The sequence below is a fragment of the Salarias fasciatus genome, chromosome 17 (genome assembly GCF_902148845.1).
Source record: "Salarias fasciatus chromosome 17, fSalaFa1.1, whole genome shotgun sequence".
Taxonomy (NCBI): Eukaryota; Metazoa; Chordata; class Actinopteri; order Blenniiformes; family Blenniidae; genus Salarias; species Salarias fasciatus.
The window spans coordinates 461,560-476,442 of NC_043761.1; the positions used below are offsets into that span (position 1 = coordinate 461,560).

The 14,883-nt window shown below is 55.1% G+C and overlaps 1 protein-coding gene across 1 annotated transcript; it reads left to right on the forward strand.

The window, feature by feature from the left end:
* Positions 1–864: 864 nt before the first annotated feature.
* Positions 865–14,857, forward strand: tmem19 (transmembrane protein 19). Its single transcript, XM_030113564.1, has 8 exons — positions 865–1,050; positions 3,232–3,373; positions 11,270–11,383; positions 11,708–11,845; positions 12,308–12,384; positions 12,999–13,176; positions 13,267–13,476; positions 13,545–14,857. Exons 2-8 carry the CDS (start codon positions 3,244–3,246, stop codon positions 13,703–13,705), a joined length of 1,008 nt encoding a protein of 335 aa, XP_029969424.1. The 5' UTR covers positions 865–1,050; positions 3,232–3,243; the 3' UTR covers positions 13,706–14,857.
* Positions 14,858–14,883: the final 26 nt, after the last annotated feature.

The window sequence follows — 14,883 nt, forward strand, 5'->3', positions numbered from 1 at the left end:
GAACGTTTGACTCTTCCTCGCCATGCGCCACTGTCAGTTCCTGCTCGAGGATGGCAGTTCTCCGCTTTTGTGGACCACAAACCCCTCACCGTCGCCGTGTCCAAGACCACCGAGCCATGGTCTGCCGGGCAGCAGTGCCACCTGTCGGCCACCTCGGAGTTCACCGCAGACATTCGTCATGTCTCTGGTCGAAGCGATGCCGTCGCTGGCAGCCTGTCCAGGACACGACGCTCCCGTGACGTCTCCATGGGACGCCGCCGGGTCGTCCCGCTGACGCTTCCTGCTGCTAAAGCATCGGTGGGGCTGCCGGGGGCGAAGTTCGCCTGGCCGGACCTCAGGAGGGACATGAGGAGCTGGACAGCCTCCTGAAGGGCGTGTCAGCTCGGCGGGATTCACCGCCACACCAGGACCCCCGCCGGAGCCTTTGTTCCTGAGAGGAGGGTCGACTACGTCCATCTGGACTTGGTGGGTCTGCTGCCCCCCTACCAGGGCTTTACGCACCTCCTCACTATGGTGGACCGGACCACCAGGTGGCTCTTTAGCAGCTGGGAGAAGGTGGCCATCAGAGAGAGTGGTGCGTTCACTGTCTCTTTAGCAGCTGGGAGAAGGTGGCCATCAGAGAGAGTGGTGCGTTCACTGTCTCTTTAGGAGCTGGGATAAGGTGGCTTTCAGAGAGCATGGTGCGTTCACTGTCTCTTTAGGAGCTGGGATAAGGTGGCTTTCAGAGAGCATGGTGCGTTCACTGTCTCTTTAGCAGCTGGGATAAGGAGCCTTCCCAGTGACTTTCGGAGCCGGTTGGAGCGTGGTGCGTTCACTGTCTCTTTAAGCTCGTGTTTGTGGAACAGCTGGTCCGTTGCTGAAAATCGTCCGTCCTCCTTCAGTCCGGATCGGCAGTCTGCAGCCTCTCCCCGTCTTCCAACACATTCTGCTCTTTTTGTGTGAGACCGGATCAGTTTTCTGGAGCTGGACGTGTTTCCGGCTCGGCAGGTTGGAGATCTGAAGTGAGATTGAAGGTGTGAATGAAGGAAGCGATGGCGGCTCAGCGGAGGGGTGAGTTTCGCTCAGAGCGGCTCACACGTTCATGTTTCCGTCTCCGCGCCGCGGCTCTGACTGGACGTGATTTCAAGTGTTTAAAAACTGTAAAATTCAACTCTGAATTATTTTCATTTGTCTCATTAATTTTCATGTGAGGATGTAATATTTCAACAATATCTGATATTTAATTTGAAAACTGAGAAGGAAATCAAAGAAATAATAACAATGAGTTATATTGAAGAGATATTAACGTTTTATCAGAATCAGAATCAGAATCAGTTTATTGTCATTGCACAAAGTGCAACGAAATTTCAAGCAGCATCCGTGTATATATAATTTAAAAGAACAACCAACAATAGTGCAAATTTAAAAGGAAAACATAAATAGAAAAAAAATCATATATAGAAAAGAACTTGCAGTATTTGCAGATTATTGCACATTTCCATGAGTGCGTGTCTGTCAGTGACCCTTCAGATTCAGTGCAGTGATGGCTTGTGGAAAGAAGCTGTTTCTTAGTCTGTCTTTGTTTTGATGGACCTGTAGCGCCTGCCAGAGGGGAACAGTTCAAACAGGTGGTGTGCTGGGTGGGTACTGTCTCTTTTGATTGCCTCAGCTCTGCTGAGGCAGCGGGATGTGAATAAGTCTCTGATGGAGGGAAGAGGGCATCCGATGATCTTCTCAGCTGTCCTCACCACTCTCTGTAGTCTCTGCCTGTCTGCCTCGGGGCAGTGGGAGAACCACACGGTGATGCAGTCGGTCAGGATGCTCTCGATGGTGGAGCGGTAGAAGGTCACCAGCAGCTTCTCACAGATGTTACTTTTCCTGAGAACTCTCAGGAAGTGCAGACGCTGCTGTGCCTTCTTAAAGACAGCTGAGGTGTTTGCAGACCAGGAGAGGTTGTCGGTGATCACGGTGCCCAGGAAGGTGAAGGTGTGGACCCTCTCCACTGGATCCCCGTGTATGAAAAGGGGAGGTGGATCAGACCTGCGTTTCCTAAAGTCCACGATGACTTCTTTGGACTTTGTGGTGTTCAGAGACACAGATATTAACGTTTTACCTCTTAATAATAACCCGACAAGGGCAACACACACACACACACACACACACACACACACACACACACACACACACACACACACACACACACACACCCAGTGGATGAAGGACTCCAGGCTGTTAGTGGAAAAAACTGATCTTCCTGTTTGTCGATGCTTGGCGGTGTTGTTTGCGGTGTTGTTTGCGGTGTTTGTCGATGCTTGGCGGTGTTGTTTGCGGTGTTTGTCGATGCTTGGCGGTGTTGTTTGCGGTGTTTGTCGATGCTTGGCGGTGTTGTTTGCGGTGTTTGTCGATGCTTGGCGGTGTTGCTGGCGGAACAGAGAACAGTCCAGAACGAAGACAGAACCTTAACAGCTACAGGAGGAAATCGGGAACATTTTCAGTCTTAGTGTTGAGAATCAAATCTTCATAAAGGACCTGAACTGAAATAAACAATGTCCCATAATGCACCTGATCTGAGACAATGTCCCATAATGCACCTGATCTGAGACAATGTCCCATAATGCACCTGAACTGCTCCGGGCTGACAGTCACATGAAATGAACTCCTGGAACTGAGGTTCAGATTCTGTTTCCTGTCTTTCAGCCAATCATGACCCTTGATGCTGTGATGAATCATGTCATGAACTGATCTCTAAATGTGTTCCCGTTGTGGGTTCAGGGTCAGGGTCAGGGTCAGGGTCAGGGTCAGCTCAGCCCTCACAACAGGTCATTTTCACCTTTGAACCCTTCAGATGCCACAGGGTGAAGATCTCTCTTTAAAAGCGAGGCTTTGCTTCAGTTCTCGGTTCCGTATCGATCGTCTGTCGGAGCTCCTGATCGCCCCTGAATCAGCGAACCTTTAAATTCTGTCTGTAGCAGTGATGATGAGCAGAAGCAGATCAGCAGAAGGCAGCAGTGTGTTTTGGTGTTTTGGTTGAATCCAGACTAAAGGAGGTCTGAAAGACAGACGGACTTTATTGTTTTCCTGGGTTCTAACAATCTGACTTTAATGAAACATGATGTCCAGCAAGGAACCGGCCAGCCTCGGTTCCCTGCTGTCTGTGTTCTCTGTGTTCTGTAGAACTGACCCACCATGGACTCTGTTCTCTGTGTTCTGTAGAACTGACCCACCATGGACTCTGTTCTCTGTGTTCTGTAGAACTGACCCACCATGGACTCTGACTTGGACGTGTTGATGAAGGATTCTGTCAAGATGATGACCGACATGATCGTCCTGTGTGCCACTCTGGCGCTGTCGCTCTTCTTCTGGGTCGTCTCCCTCGTCATGAGCAGCTTGTCTGGTGAGTCGTGGAGGGTAAGAAGTGTTAATAACATGTTAAAGAGGGTTAATAAAGAGTTAATAAGTGTTAATAACATGTAATAAAATGTTAGCAAAGGGTTAGTAATGTTATTAAGGGGTTAATAAAGGGTTAATAAAGCACTCCCATGCTGTAGAGCAGCAGAACAGACTGGAGGGTTTCTTCTGGATGTTTCCCGTCTGCAGCCTCTCTCTCGCTGAACTTGACTCGGGTTCCACAGAGTCTCCATTCAGGTTCCACCGCAGAGCGGAACGAGAACCGTGAAGAACCGCCGCAGATTTCCGCTGTTAGATGCAGCACAATTACAAAACTGAGGAGGAGGAGAGCAACCTTTGACCTCAGGGCGGTTCACCGCCTCAACTCCTAAACACCCCCACCACAACACACACACACACACTCACACACACACACACACACACACACACACACACACGCTGCATTAGATGCTCCCACATCCTGCTTCATTGTCATTTGTTACCCTCTCCAGTGGAACGACGTGGATAAAGTGTGTTCATACACAGTTTGACAGAGTTTGTGTGCGCGTGTGTGTGGTGTGTGTGTGTGTGTGTGTGTGTGTGTGTGTGTGTGTGTGTGTGTGTGTGTGTGTGTGTGTTCTCCTCTGTACCGTCTGCTGGTTCCTGACGCTGCTCGGTGCCTCAGCTGCTGGTTGTTTCCTGATTGGAGAGTTCGCCGTTTGCTCTCTTCAGATTTCCGTCACGGAGGTCACAGCGCTGTAATCTGGCGCGGCGTTTCGGAGCCGCGGTTCCCCCGCAGACACGGGGAACATGTGATTCCAGCTCAGGAACAAACGGCAGAACGCCGTCTGACGGCAACGGGCTCATGTGACCCGGCAGAACTCCTGAGAGCCGCTCTCTTTCTGCTTCTCAAGCATGAAACCGATTCAGAGCGCCTCCAGATGGAGAGCCGGCGGCCAAAAGCAGCTCCAGCCGTCCATAATCCATCAGCCGGAGCGGGACCGGTGACGCCAGCGCCGGCCCGAGGCCACGCCCCCCTGGGACAGCTCCTCTGGAAGGACCGGTGACGCCAGCGCCGGCCCGAGGCCACGCCCCCCTGGGACAGCTCCTCTGGAAGGACCGGTGACGCCAGCGCCGGCCCGAGGCCACGCCCCCCTGGGAGAGCTCCTCTGGAAGGACCGGTGACGCCAGCGCCGGCCCGAGGCCACGCCCCCCTGGGACAGCTCCTCTGGAAGGACGGCGCATTCCAGGCGGGCGGTGTTGAAGAAACCAGTTCATTGAAAATAGCCGCCTGTCTGTCGTGTTCGGAATGCGCCTGGAATGAGCGGATGTGGAAACGAGCGCTCCCCCCAATGCGGAAGTGAACTAACGCCGCCCGCCACTCACGGTGTAGGTGGACAAAAAAAGCGCTCCCGCCGCCGCCCCTCGCCACCGGAGTACAGTGGTATGAAAAAGTATCTGAAGCTTTTGGAATTTCTCACATTTCTGCATAAAATCCCCGTTAAATGTGATCTGATCACACAGATGAAAAAACAGAGTCTGCTTCAACTAAAACCACCCAAACGTTGATCGGTTTTCATATTTTAAGGAGGACAGCGTGGAAACGGTGACAGAAGGGGAGGAAGAAGTAACTGAACCATTACATGTAATATTTTTTGTCCCCCTTTGGCAGCAGTGACTTCGACCAGACGCTTCCCGTCCTGCAGATCAGTCTGGCTCCTCCGTCAGGACTCCTCTTGGCCCGTTCTTTTCCGTTCCAAAAGGCTCAGATACTTCTTCAAACCACTGAACGTCACGGCGTGCGCTGCCGCCTGATCGGGGCCGGATCTGACCCAGGAAGAAAGTGGTCCCTGAAATCCCTGGTCCTTGGGGCCGAGGCCGGGGCCGGGGCCTGGGGCCGGGGCCGGGGCCGGGGCCGGGGCCGGGGCCGGGGCCGGGGCCGGGGCCGGGGCCTGGGGCCGGGGCCGGGGCCGGGGCCGGGGCCGGGGCCTGGGGCCGGGGCCGGGACCGGGGCCGGGGCCGAGGCCGGGGCCGGGGCCCGGCCTCGGCCCCAAGGACCAGGGATTTCAGGGACCACTTTCTTCCTGGGTCAGATCCGGCCCCGATCAGGTGGCACCCGGGGCCGGGGCCGGGGCCGGGGCCGGGGCCGGGGCCGGGGCCGGGGCCTGGGGCCGGGGCCGGGACCGGGGCCGGGGCCGAGGCCGGGGCCGGGGCCCGGCCTCGGCCCCAAGGACCAGGGATTTCAGGGACCACTTTCTTCCTGGGTCAGATCCGGCCCCGATCAGGTGGCACCCGGGGCCGGGGCCGGGACCGGGGCCGGGGCCGGGGCCGAGGCCGGGGCCGGGGCCGGGGCCGGGGCCGGGGCCGAGGCCGGGGCCGGGGCCGGGGCCGGGGCCGGGGCCGGGGCCGGGGCCGGGGCCGGGGCCGGGGCCGGGGCCGAGGCCGGGGCCGGGGCCGGGGCCGGGGCCGGGGCCGGGGTCGGGGCCGGGGCCGGGGCCGGGGCCGGGGCCGGGGCCGGGGCCTGGGGCCGGGGCCGGGACCGGGGCCGGGGCCGGGGCCTGGGGCCGGGGCCGGGGCCGGGGCCGGGGCCGGGGCCGGTGCGAACACAATAACCGGTTCAATTTTGGGTGCCGGCCCCGATTTGGCCCGGGAACCAGTGTGCTGGAAAAGGTCCCTAAGAGATCTAGAACCCTGAGAACCTGCAGAACCAGAAGATGAACAGCTCCACCCAGTGGAGGAATGAAGGAATGAGAACAGACGTTCCGTCATTTAATCCTCTGGCCTCACAGTACGGACCAGCAGCACAACTTTTAGAACATCATCCACTGAAACCTGTTCTAGGTAAAAAGTAAACCCTCAGCCAGTCCTCTGGTCCTCTCAGGATCCAGAATCCTGAAAGCTTGGTTCCTCAGGGCGGTTCTCAAACATATATAGAGTCTGATCAAAGCCAGAAGACAAAACCTTCTTCTGACTTTAAAATGTGAAGCTTCCCTGATCCAGAACCCTGATCCAGAACCCGGACCAGGATGTGGTCACAGGTCTGTTTGAAAACCTTTAAAATTACAAAGAACTCGAATATACAACTGATACCATCCAAAGTTCTGCGTAGAACTCATTCTCCAGGACGAAGGAAGTTCTAGAAGGTTCTGAGTCTGATATCTGCTCACACTGCAACCACAACAGGACCCACAGGTCCCTGCAGGTCCCTGCAGGTCCCTGCAGGTCCCTGCAGGTCCTGCGCCAGGTCCTGCAGAAGTTCTGGCTTCAGGTGTGTGAAGACCTGTCAGGGTTTTCTGCAGTCCTGCAGCGCCCCCTGTGGGCCGGTCAGATCAGAGATCACTGATCGGAGTCTGGAAGCTTCCAGCAGCCAGAGCCTCCGGTCTGCTGCCCCCTGCTGGACAGAACGGCTGCAAGAAAGAATAAAAAATCAATGGAAACATTTGAATTTATTGAAGGAGAAAACAGCTGAAAAGATCAGTTATTGTTGGTAATTCTCTGAATTGGTTACTTACTTATTCACTCAGTTTCTTAATCAATCAGTCAGTTATTTCCTCAGTCAGTCAGTTAATTAGGGAGGTCGGGATTTACTTAGCTTGCTGGTCAATTATTTGCTTAGTCGGTTATTTACTTGGTTTGCTAGTCAGCCAGATACTCTGTCAGTTATTTACTCAGTCAGTCAGTCATGAACTCGGTCAGTTTAGGGTTAGGGTTAATCGGTTAGTTACTTGTGTGACGGCTCGCCTGTCTCTACCGTCTCTGCGATTCCGGAGCTCAGGGCCGACGATGGGCTCTCAGCAGGGGGGCTGAGCGACTGTCCACAAACAGAGCGGTGGTGAAACTCGGTATTTATTCTAATCAGACCCCAGCAGAAAACCAGCCGCCCCCCGCCGCTAACCGCAATGCGGTAACCCCCCCCCCCCCCCCCCCCCCCCCCCCCGCTCCCCGCCGCTAACCGCAACGCGGTAACCCCCCCCCCCCCCCCGCTCCCCGCTACTAACCGCAACGCGGTAACCCCCCCCCCCCTCCGCTCCCCGCCGCTAACCGCAACGCGGTAACCCCCCCCCCCGCTCCCCGCCGCTAACCGCAACGCGGTAACCCCCCCCCCCCCCCGCTCCCCGCTACTAACCGCAACGCGGTAACCCCCCCCCCCCTCCGCTCCCCGCCGCTAACCGCAACGCGGTAACCCCCCCCCCGCTCCCCGCCGCTAACCGCAACGCGGTAACCCCCCCCCCCCCCCCCGCTCCCCGCCGCTAACCGCAACGCGGTAAACCGGAGGATCAACACGCTGAGTCCGGGGACATGTCCAGAGATGGACCCGGTCACTAAACATGACCCAGTTACATCACCACCGGGACCGGGAAGAGGAAAACCTTCATCCATCCCGCTGGGAGAGACATGGACACATGGACACATGGAGACATGGAGACATGGACACATGGACACATGGACACATGGACACATGGACACATGGAGACATGGACACATGGACACATGGACACATGGACACATGGACACATGGAGACATGGAGACATGGACACATGGACACATGGACACATGAAGACATGGACACATGGAGACATGGACACATGGAGACATGGAGACATGGACACATGGAGACATGGACACATGGACACATGAAGACATGGACACATGGAGACATGGACACATGGAGACATGGAGACATGGACACATGGAGACATGGACACATGGACACATGAAGACATGGACACATGGAGACATGGACACATGGAGACATGGACACATGGACACATGGACACATGGAGACATGGAGACATGGAGACATGGAGACATGGACACATGGACACATGAAGACATGGAGACATGGACACATGGAGACATGGACACATGGACACATGGAGACATGGACACATGGAGACATGGAGACATGGACACATGGACACATGGACACATGAAGACATGGACACATGGAGACATGGAGACATGGACACATGGAGACATGGAGACATGGACACATGGAGACATGGACACATGGAGACATGGAGACATGGACACATGGAGACATGGACACATGGACACATGAAGACATGGACACATGGAGACATGGACACATGGAGACATGGACACATGGAGACATGGAGACATGGACACATGGACACATGGAGACATGGACACATGGACACATGGACACATGGAGACATGGACACATGGACACATGAAGACATGGACACATGGAGACATGGACACATGGAGACATGGACACATGGACACATGAAGACATGGACACATGGAGACATGGACACATGGACACATGGACACATGGAGACATGGAGACATGGAGACATGGACACATGGAGACATGGACACATGGACACATGGAGACATGGAGACATGGAGACATGGACACATGGACACATGAAGACATGGACACATGGAGACATGGACACATGGAGACATCGACACATGGACACATGAAGACATGGACACATGGAGACATGGACACATGGACACATGGACACATGGAGACATGGAGACATGGAGACATGGACACATGGAGACATGGACACATGGACACATGGAGACATGGAGACATGGAGACATGGACACATGGACACATGAAGACATGGACACATGGAGACATGGACACATGGAGACATGGACACATGGACACATGGACACATGGAGACATGGAGACATGGAGACATGGACACATGGAGACATGGACACATGGACACATGGAGACATGGAGACATGGAGACATGGACACATGGACACATGAAGACATGGACACATGGAGACATGGACACATGGAGACATGGACACATGGACACATGAAGACATGGACACATGAAGACATGGACACATGGAGACATGGACACATGGAGACATCGACACATGGACACATGAAGACATGGACACATGGAGACATGGACACATGGACACATGGACACATGGAGACATGGAGACATGGAGACATGGACACATGGAGACATGGACACATGGACACATGGAGACATGGAGACATGGAGACATGGACACATGGACACATGAAGACATGGACACATGGAGACATGGACACATGGAGACATGGACACATGGACACATGGACACATGGACACATGGAGACATGGACACATGGAGACATGGAGACATGGACACATGGACACATGGACACATGAAGACATGGACACATGGAGACATGGACACATGGAGACATGGACACATGGAGACATGGACACATGGACACATGGAGACATGGACACATGGAGACATGGAGACATGGACACATGGACACATGAAGACATGGACACATGGACACATGGAGACATGGACACATGGACACATGAAGACATGGACACATGGAGACATGGACACATGGAGACATGGACACATGGACACATGAAGACATGGACACATGGAGACATGGACACATGGACACATGGACACATGGAGACATGGAGACATGGAGACATGGACACATGGAGACATGGACACATGGACACATGGAGACATGGAGACATGGAGACATGGACACATGGACACATGAAGACATGGACACATGGAGACATGGACACATGGAGACATCGACACATGGACACATGAAGACATGGACACATGGAGACATGGACACATGGACACATGGACACATGGAGACATGGAGACATGGAGACATGGACACATGGAGACATGGACACATGGACACATGGAGACATGGAGACATGGAGACATGGACACATGGACACATGAAGACATGGACACATGGAGACATGGACACATGGAGACATGGACACATGGACACATGGACACATGGACACATGGAGACATGGACACATGGAGACATGGAGACATGGACACATGGACACATGGACACATGAAGACATGGACACATGGAGACATGGACACATGGAGACATGGACACATGGAGACATGGACACATGGACACATGGAGACATGGACACATGGAGACATGGAGACATGGACACATGGACACATGAAGACATGGACACATGGACACATGGAGACATGGACACATGGACACATGAAGACATGGACACATGGAGACATGGACACATGGAGACATGGACACATGGACACATGAAGACATGGAGACATGGAGACATGGAGACATGGAGACATGGAGACCTGGAGACATGGAGACATGGAGACATGGAGACCTGGAGACATGGAGACATGGAGACATGGAGACATGGAGACATGGAGACATGGAGACCTGGAGACATGGAGACATGGAGACATGGAGACATGGACACATGAAGACATGGACACATGGAGACATGGACACATGGAGACATGGACACATGGACACATGGAGACATGGACACATGGACACATGGACACATGGAGACATGGACACATGGACACATGGAGACATGGAGACATGGAGACATGGAGACATGGACACATGAAGACATGGACACATGGACACATGGAGACATGGACACATGGACACATGGAGACATGGACACATGGAGACATGGACACATGGACACATGGACACATGGACACATGGAGACATGGAGGGACCGCCTGGTCTAACGCTCAGTTATTTATGGTTCTTCGGTCAGTTACTTCAGTCACTTAGTTTGTGAGTTACTTATTTAGGCAGTTTGTTAGTAAGTTACTTATTTACTTAGTTACTTACTTGGCCAGTTATTTAGTTATTTACATAGTCGGTCGGTCGGTCCTGTAGTTCCGTCCTCTCCTCAGTGAAGAACTCCTGGCGCTCTGTTCTGCTCCCTGTGGAATCCCTCCTCCTGGCTCCTCTGAGAACAGGATCCAGTGGCTCTCCAGATCCAGTCCAGAACCTGTTTGCCTTCAGAGCTCCTGCTTCTCCTCCAGATGTTCTCACCTCCTGGTCTGCTGCTGATCTGTAACCTGCAGCCCGGCGTTCTGCGTCTGCAGGGACGCTGCAGCCGGTGTCGCCATGGCGATGGCTGTTCTCCATCCTGGTCCCGCTGGTGCTGACGGTCCGAGCGCTGAAGAGACGCAGCCTGGACCGCTCAGGAGCTCTGGGAGGTGAGTGATGACGATCCTGAGATCCACTGGGATCAAATGAATCCACTGGGATCTACTGTCCCTGTGATCTCTAGCATTATCATGAGCTGGTGGCTGACTTGTCGCTGAACTGCATGCTGGGTAGAGCTCGGCGTTGAATTCAGGGAAATGTAGAAAACACTGAAGTGACGTTTTCTGAGAAATCCTGCGGGAGACAAGAGAGCGATGCTGGGAGGACAGAGCGCCGCTTTGTTCACCGCGGAGCCGGTTCCTCCGCCGGTTCCTCCGCCGGTTCCTCCGCCGGTTCCTCCGCCGCTGACGTCCCCCCCCCCCCCCCCCCCTCAGCCCTGCTGGTGGGCTTCGTGCTGACCATGGCCAACTACAGCTTCTTCTCCGCCCTGCTGGCCTTCTTCATCACCTCCTCCCGGCTGACGCGCTGGGGCGGCGAGCAGAAGAAGAAGATCGACGCCGACTACAAGGAAGGTGGGCTGTCCTCCACACCGTCACCCCTTCACCCCGTCACCCCGTCACCCCTTCACCCCGTCACCCCTTCACCCCGACCCGGACCGCAGAGCAGTAGATCAAATAGAACACAGTAGAACAGAATCACATAGAAGACGAGAGAACATGAACAGAACGTAAACCAGCTGGAAAATATGGAATGGATTCAGGATAGAAACAAATTCACTAAACTACACACACACACACACACACACACACACACACACACACACACACACACACACACACACACACACACACACACACACACACACACACACACACACACACACACAGAGTGAATCACTCGACAGTTGCTGCACTTGTTCTTCACGGGGAATATTCTGAATGTATTGACAGGAACCTCGGTTCTGTCTTCAACTGAGAACCTCAGAACCCAGAAACACAGAACATCAGTGTGTGTGTGTGTGTGTGTGTGTGTAGGAGGCCAGAGGAACTGGGTCCAGGTTCTGTGTAATGGAGGAGTTCCCACCGAGCTGGCACTGCTCTACATGATCGAAGTGAGGCCGCCCGTCCTCCACCTGTCCTCCACCCATCCTCCTCCAGTCCTCCACCTGTCCTCCGCCCGTCCTCCGCCCATCCTCCGCCCGTCCCCTGCCCGTCCTCCACCCGTCCTCCCCCGTCCTCTCCCTATCCTCCACCCGTCCTCTCCCTATCCTCCACCCGTCCTCCCCCATCCTCCACCCGTCCTCCACCCGTCCTCTGCCCATCCTCCACCCGTCCTCTGCCCGTCCTCTCCCTATCCTCTCCCTATCCTCCACCCGTCCTCTGCCCATCCTCCACCCGTCCTCCACCCGTCCTCCACCCGTCCTCCACCCGTCCTCTGCCCGTCCTCTCCCTATCCTCCACCCGTCCTCCACCCGTCCTCTGCCCATCCTCCACCCGTCCTCTGCCCGTCCTCTCCCTATCCTCCACCCGTCCTCCACCCGTCCTCCACCCGTCCTCCACCCGTCCTCCACCCGTCCTCTGCCCGTCCTCTCCCTATCCTCCACCCGTCCTCCACCCGTCCTCTGCCCATCCTCCACCCGTCCTCTGCCCGTCCTCTCCCTATCCTCCACCCGTCCTCCCCCGTCCTCCGCCCGTCCTGACGGTGGGTGTGTCTTGCCGTCGGCAGGCGGGGCCGGGGGAAATCCCCGTGGACTTCAGCAGGCAGTACTCGGCGTCCTGGATGTGTCTGTCCCTGCTGGGCTCGCTGGCCTGCAGCGCCGGAGACACCTGGGCCTCGGAGGTGGGGCCCGTCCTCAGCCAATCGCGGCCCAGGCTCATCACCACCTGGGAGGAAGTGCCGGCAGGTAAGACGGCACTTCCTGCTTACTGTGAGAGGCCTCCGTGACCTCTGACCCCACGGCTTTACGGGTGTCCTCCGTCTCGTCCCCCGTCAGGCACTAACGGCGGCGTGACGGCGGTCGGGCTGCTGGCCAGCTTCCTGGGGGGCGCGGTGGTGGGCGGGGCCTACTTGGTGACGCAGCTGCTGACGGTGGGCGAGCTGCAGGGGGCGGGGCCGCAGTGGCCCCTGGTGGTGTACGGGGGCGTGGCCGGGCTGCTGGGCTCCATGCTGGACTCCTTCCTGGGCGCCCACATGCAGTATTCAGGTAGGAAGCCATCTACCAATCGGACGCGTCGGAGCCGAAGCCCCGCCTCACGGCGTCCGTCTCCGCAGGCTTCGACTCCAGCATCGGGAAGGTGGTGAGCTACGAGTCGGCCACCACCCGCCGCATCTGCGGCAAGCCCATCCTGGACAACAACGCCGTCAACCTCTTCTCCTCCGTGCTGGTGGCGCTGGTCCTGCCCGGGCTGGCGTGGGGGGCGTGGCCTCGGTAGGCCGCCGCCTTCGCTCTGATTGGTCAAACCGCAACCGACGGCAGCGAGCAGACAGAAAATCGGACGAGAGGGAGGGAGCAAAAGAAGAGCTTTGTCCATCTCAATTTCACATGAAAGTTCTTTTATTTTGAAAATCTCAGACACAAACAGAAGAAATGCTTCGTTATGAGAATAAAGTTGCTGTTTTGAAATTTTGCTCAAATATTTTTCGGGCGGTTCCAGGGAAGATTTCTTGTGAAATATTTTTTTTGAAAAAAAATTGTAAAGAAAAGAGAATAAAGCTGTCAAAGTTAAAACATTTTGAATTGAATCAGTCTGAACAAACTCAGCATATTTCAGCACGGTGTGTATTTTGTAAGCTTGAAGTCTTTTATTGTTAAAGGTGCAGAATGTTCAGAAGCCGGCCTGGTTCCTGTGAGCCACTCGGGGGAGGTTATCAAAATAAGGTCCATTTATTCTGAAAAGAAGTCAGTTTGATTGCAGAATTCAAAGTTTACATTTACGCTGCAGCAGATCCATCAACACCAGCTAGCCTCCTGCAGCACCGCCTGGAGCCACCGGGTGGTGCAGTGAGTCCGCTTCACCCGGGTCCTCAAGATCAAAGGACGGAAATCCTGAAGAAAGATTCTGGAAGTAGCCAAGATGAAGGCAGCTGGCTAACCGGCTAACCAGCTAAACGGCTAACCGGCTAACTGGCTAACCAGCTAAACGGCTAACCGGCTAACTGGCTAACCAGCTAAACGGCTAACCGGCTAACCGGCTAACTGTCTAACCAGCTAACTGGCTAACCGACTAACTGGCTAACCAGCTAAACGGCTAACTGGCTAACCGGCTAACCAGCTAAACGGCTAACTGGCTAACCAGCTAACTGGCTAACCGACTAACTGGCTAACCAGCTAAACGGCTAACTGGCTAACCAGCTAACTGGCTAACCGACTAACTGGCTAACCAGCTAAACGGCTAACTGGCTAACCGACTAACCAACAAACTGGCTAACCGGCTAACTAGCTAACCAGTGAACCCTGTTATCCAGTCAACCAGCTTTACAGCTAATCACAGCTGGCTCAGTGTCGTAGCTAAGGTGGAGCTGAGGGTGGAGCTGTGGGTGGGGCTGAGGTGGGGCTGAGGTGGAGCTGTGGGTGGAGCTGTGGGTGGGGCTGAGGTGGAGCTGTGGGTGG

What these genes read in the sequence shown, in the direction of transcription:
- tmem19 (XM_030113564.1), top strand. Translation starts at nt 3,244, where the DNA reads ATGGACTCTGACTTGGACGTGTTGATGAAGGATTCTGTCAAGATGATG. An exon ending in CACTGCTCTACATGATCGAA is followed by an intron (nt 12,385 to 12,998) that starts GTGAGGCCGCCC and finishes TGCCGTCGGCAG; the next exon opens with GCGGGGCCGGGGGAAATCCC. An exon ending in CTGGGAGGAAGTGCCGGCAG is followed by an intron (nt 13,177 to 13,266) that starts GTAAGACGGCAC and finishes GTCCCCCGTCAG; the next exon opens with GCACTAACGGCGGCGTGACG.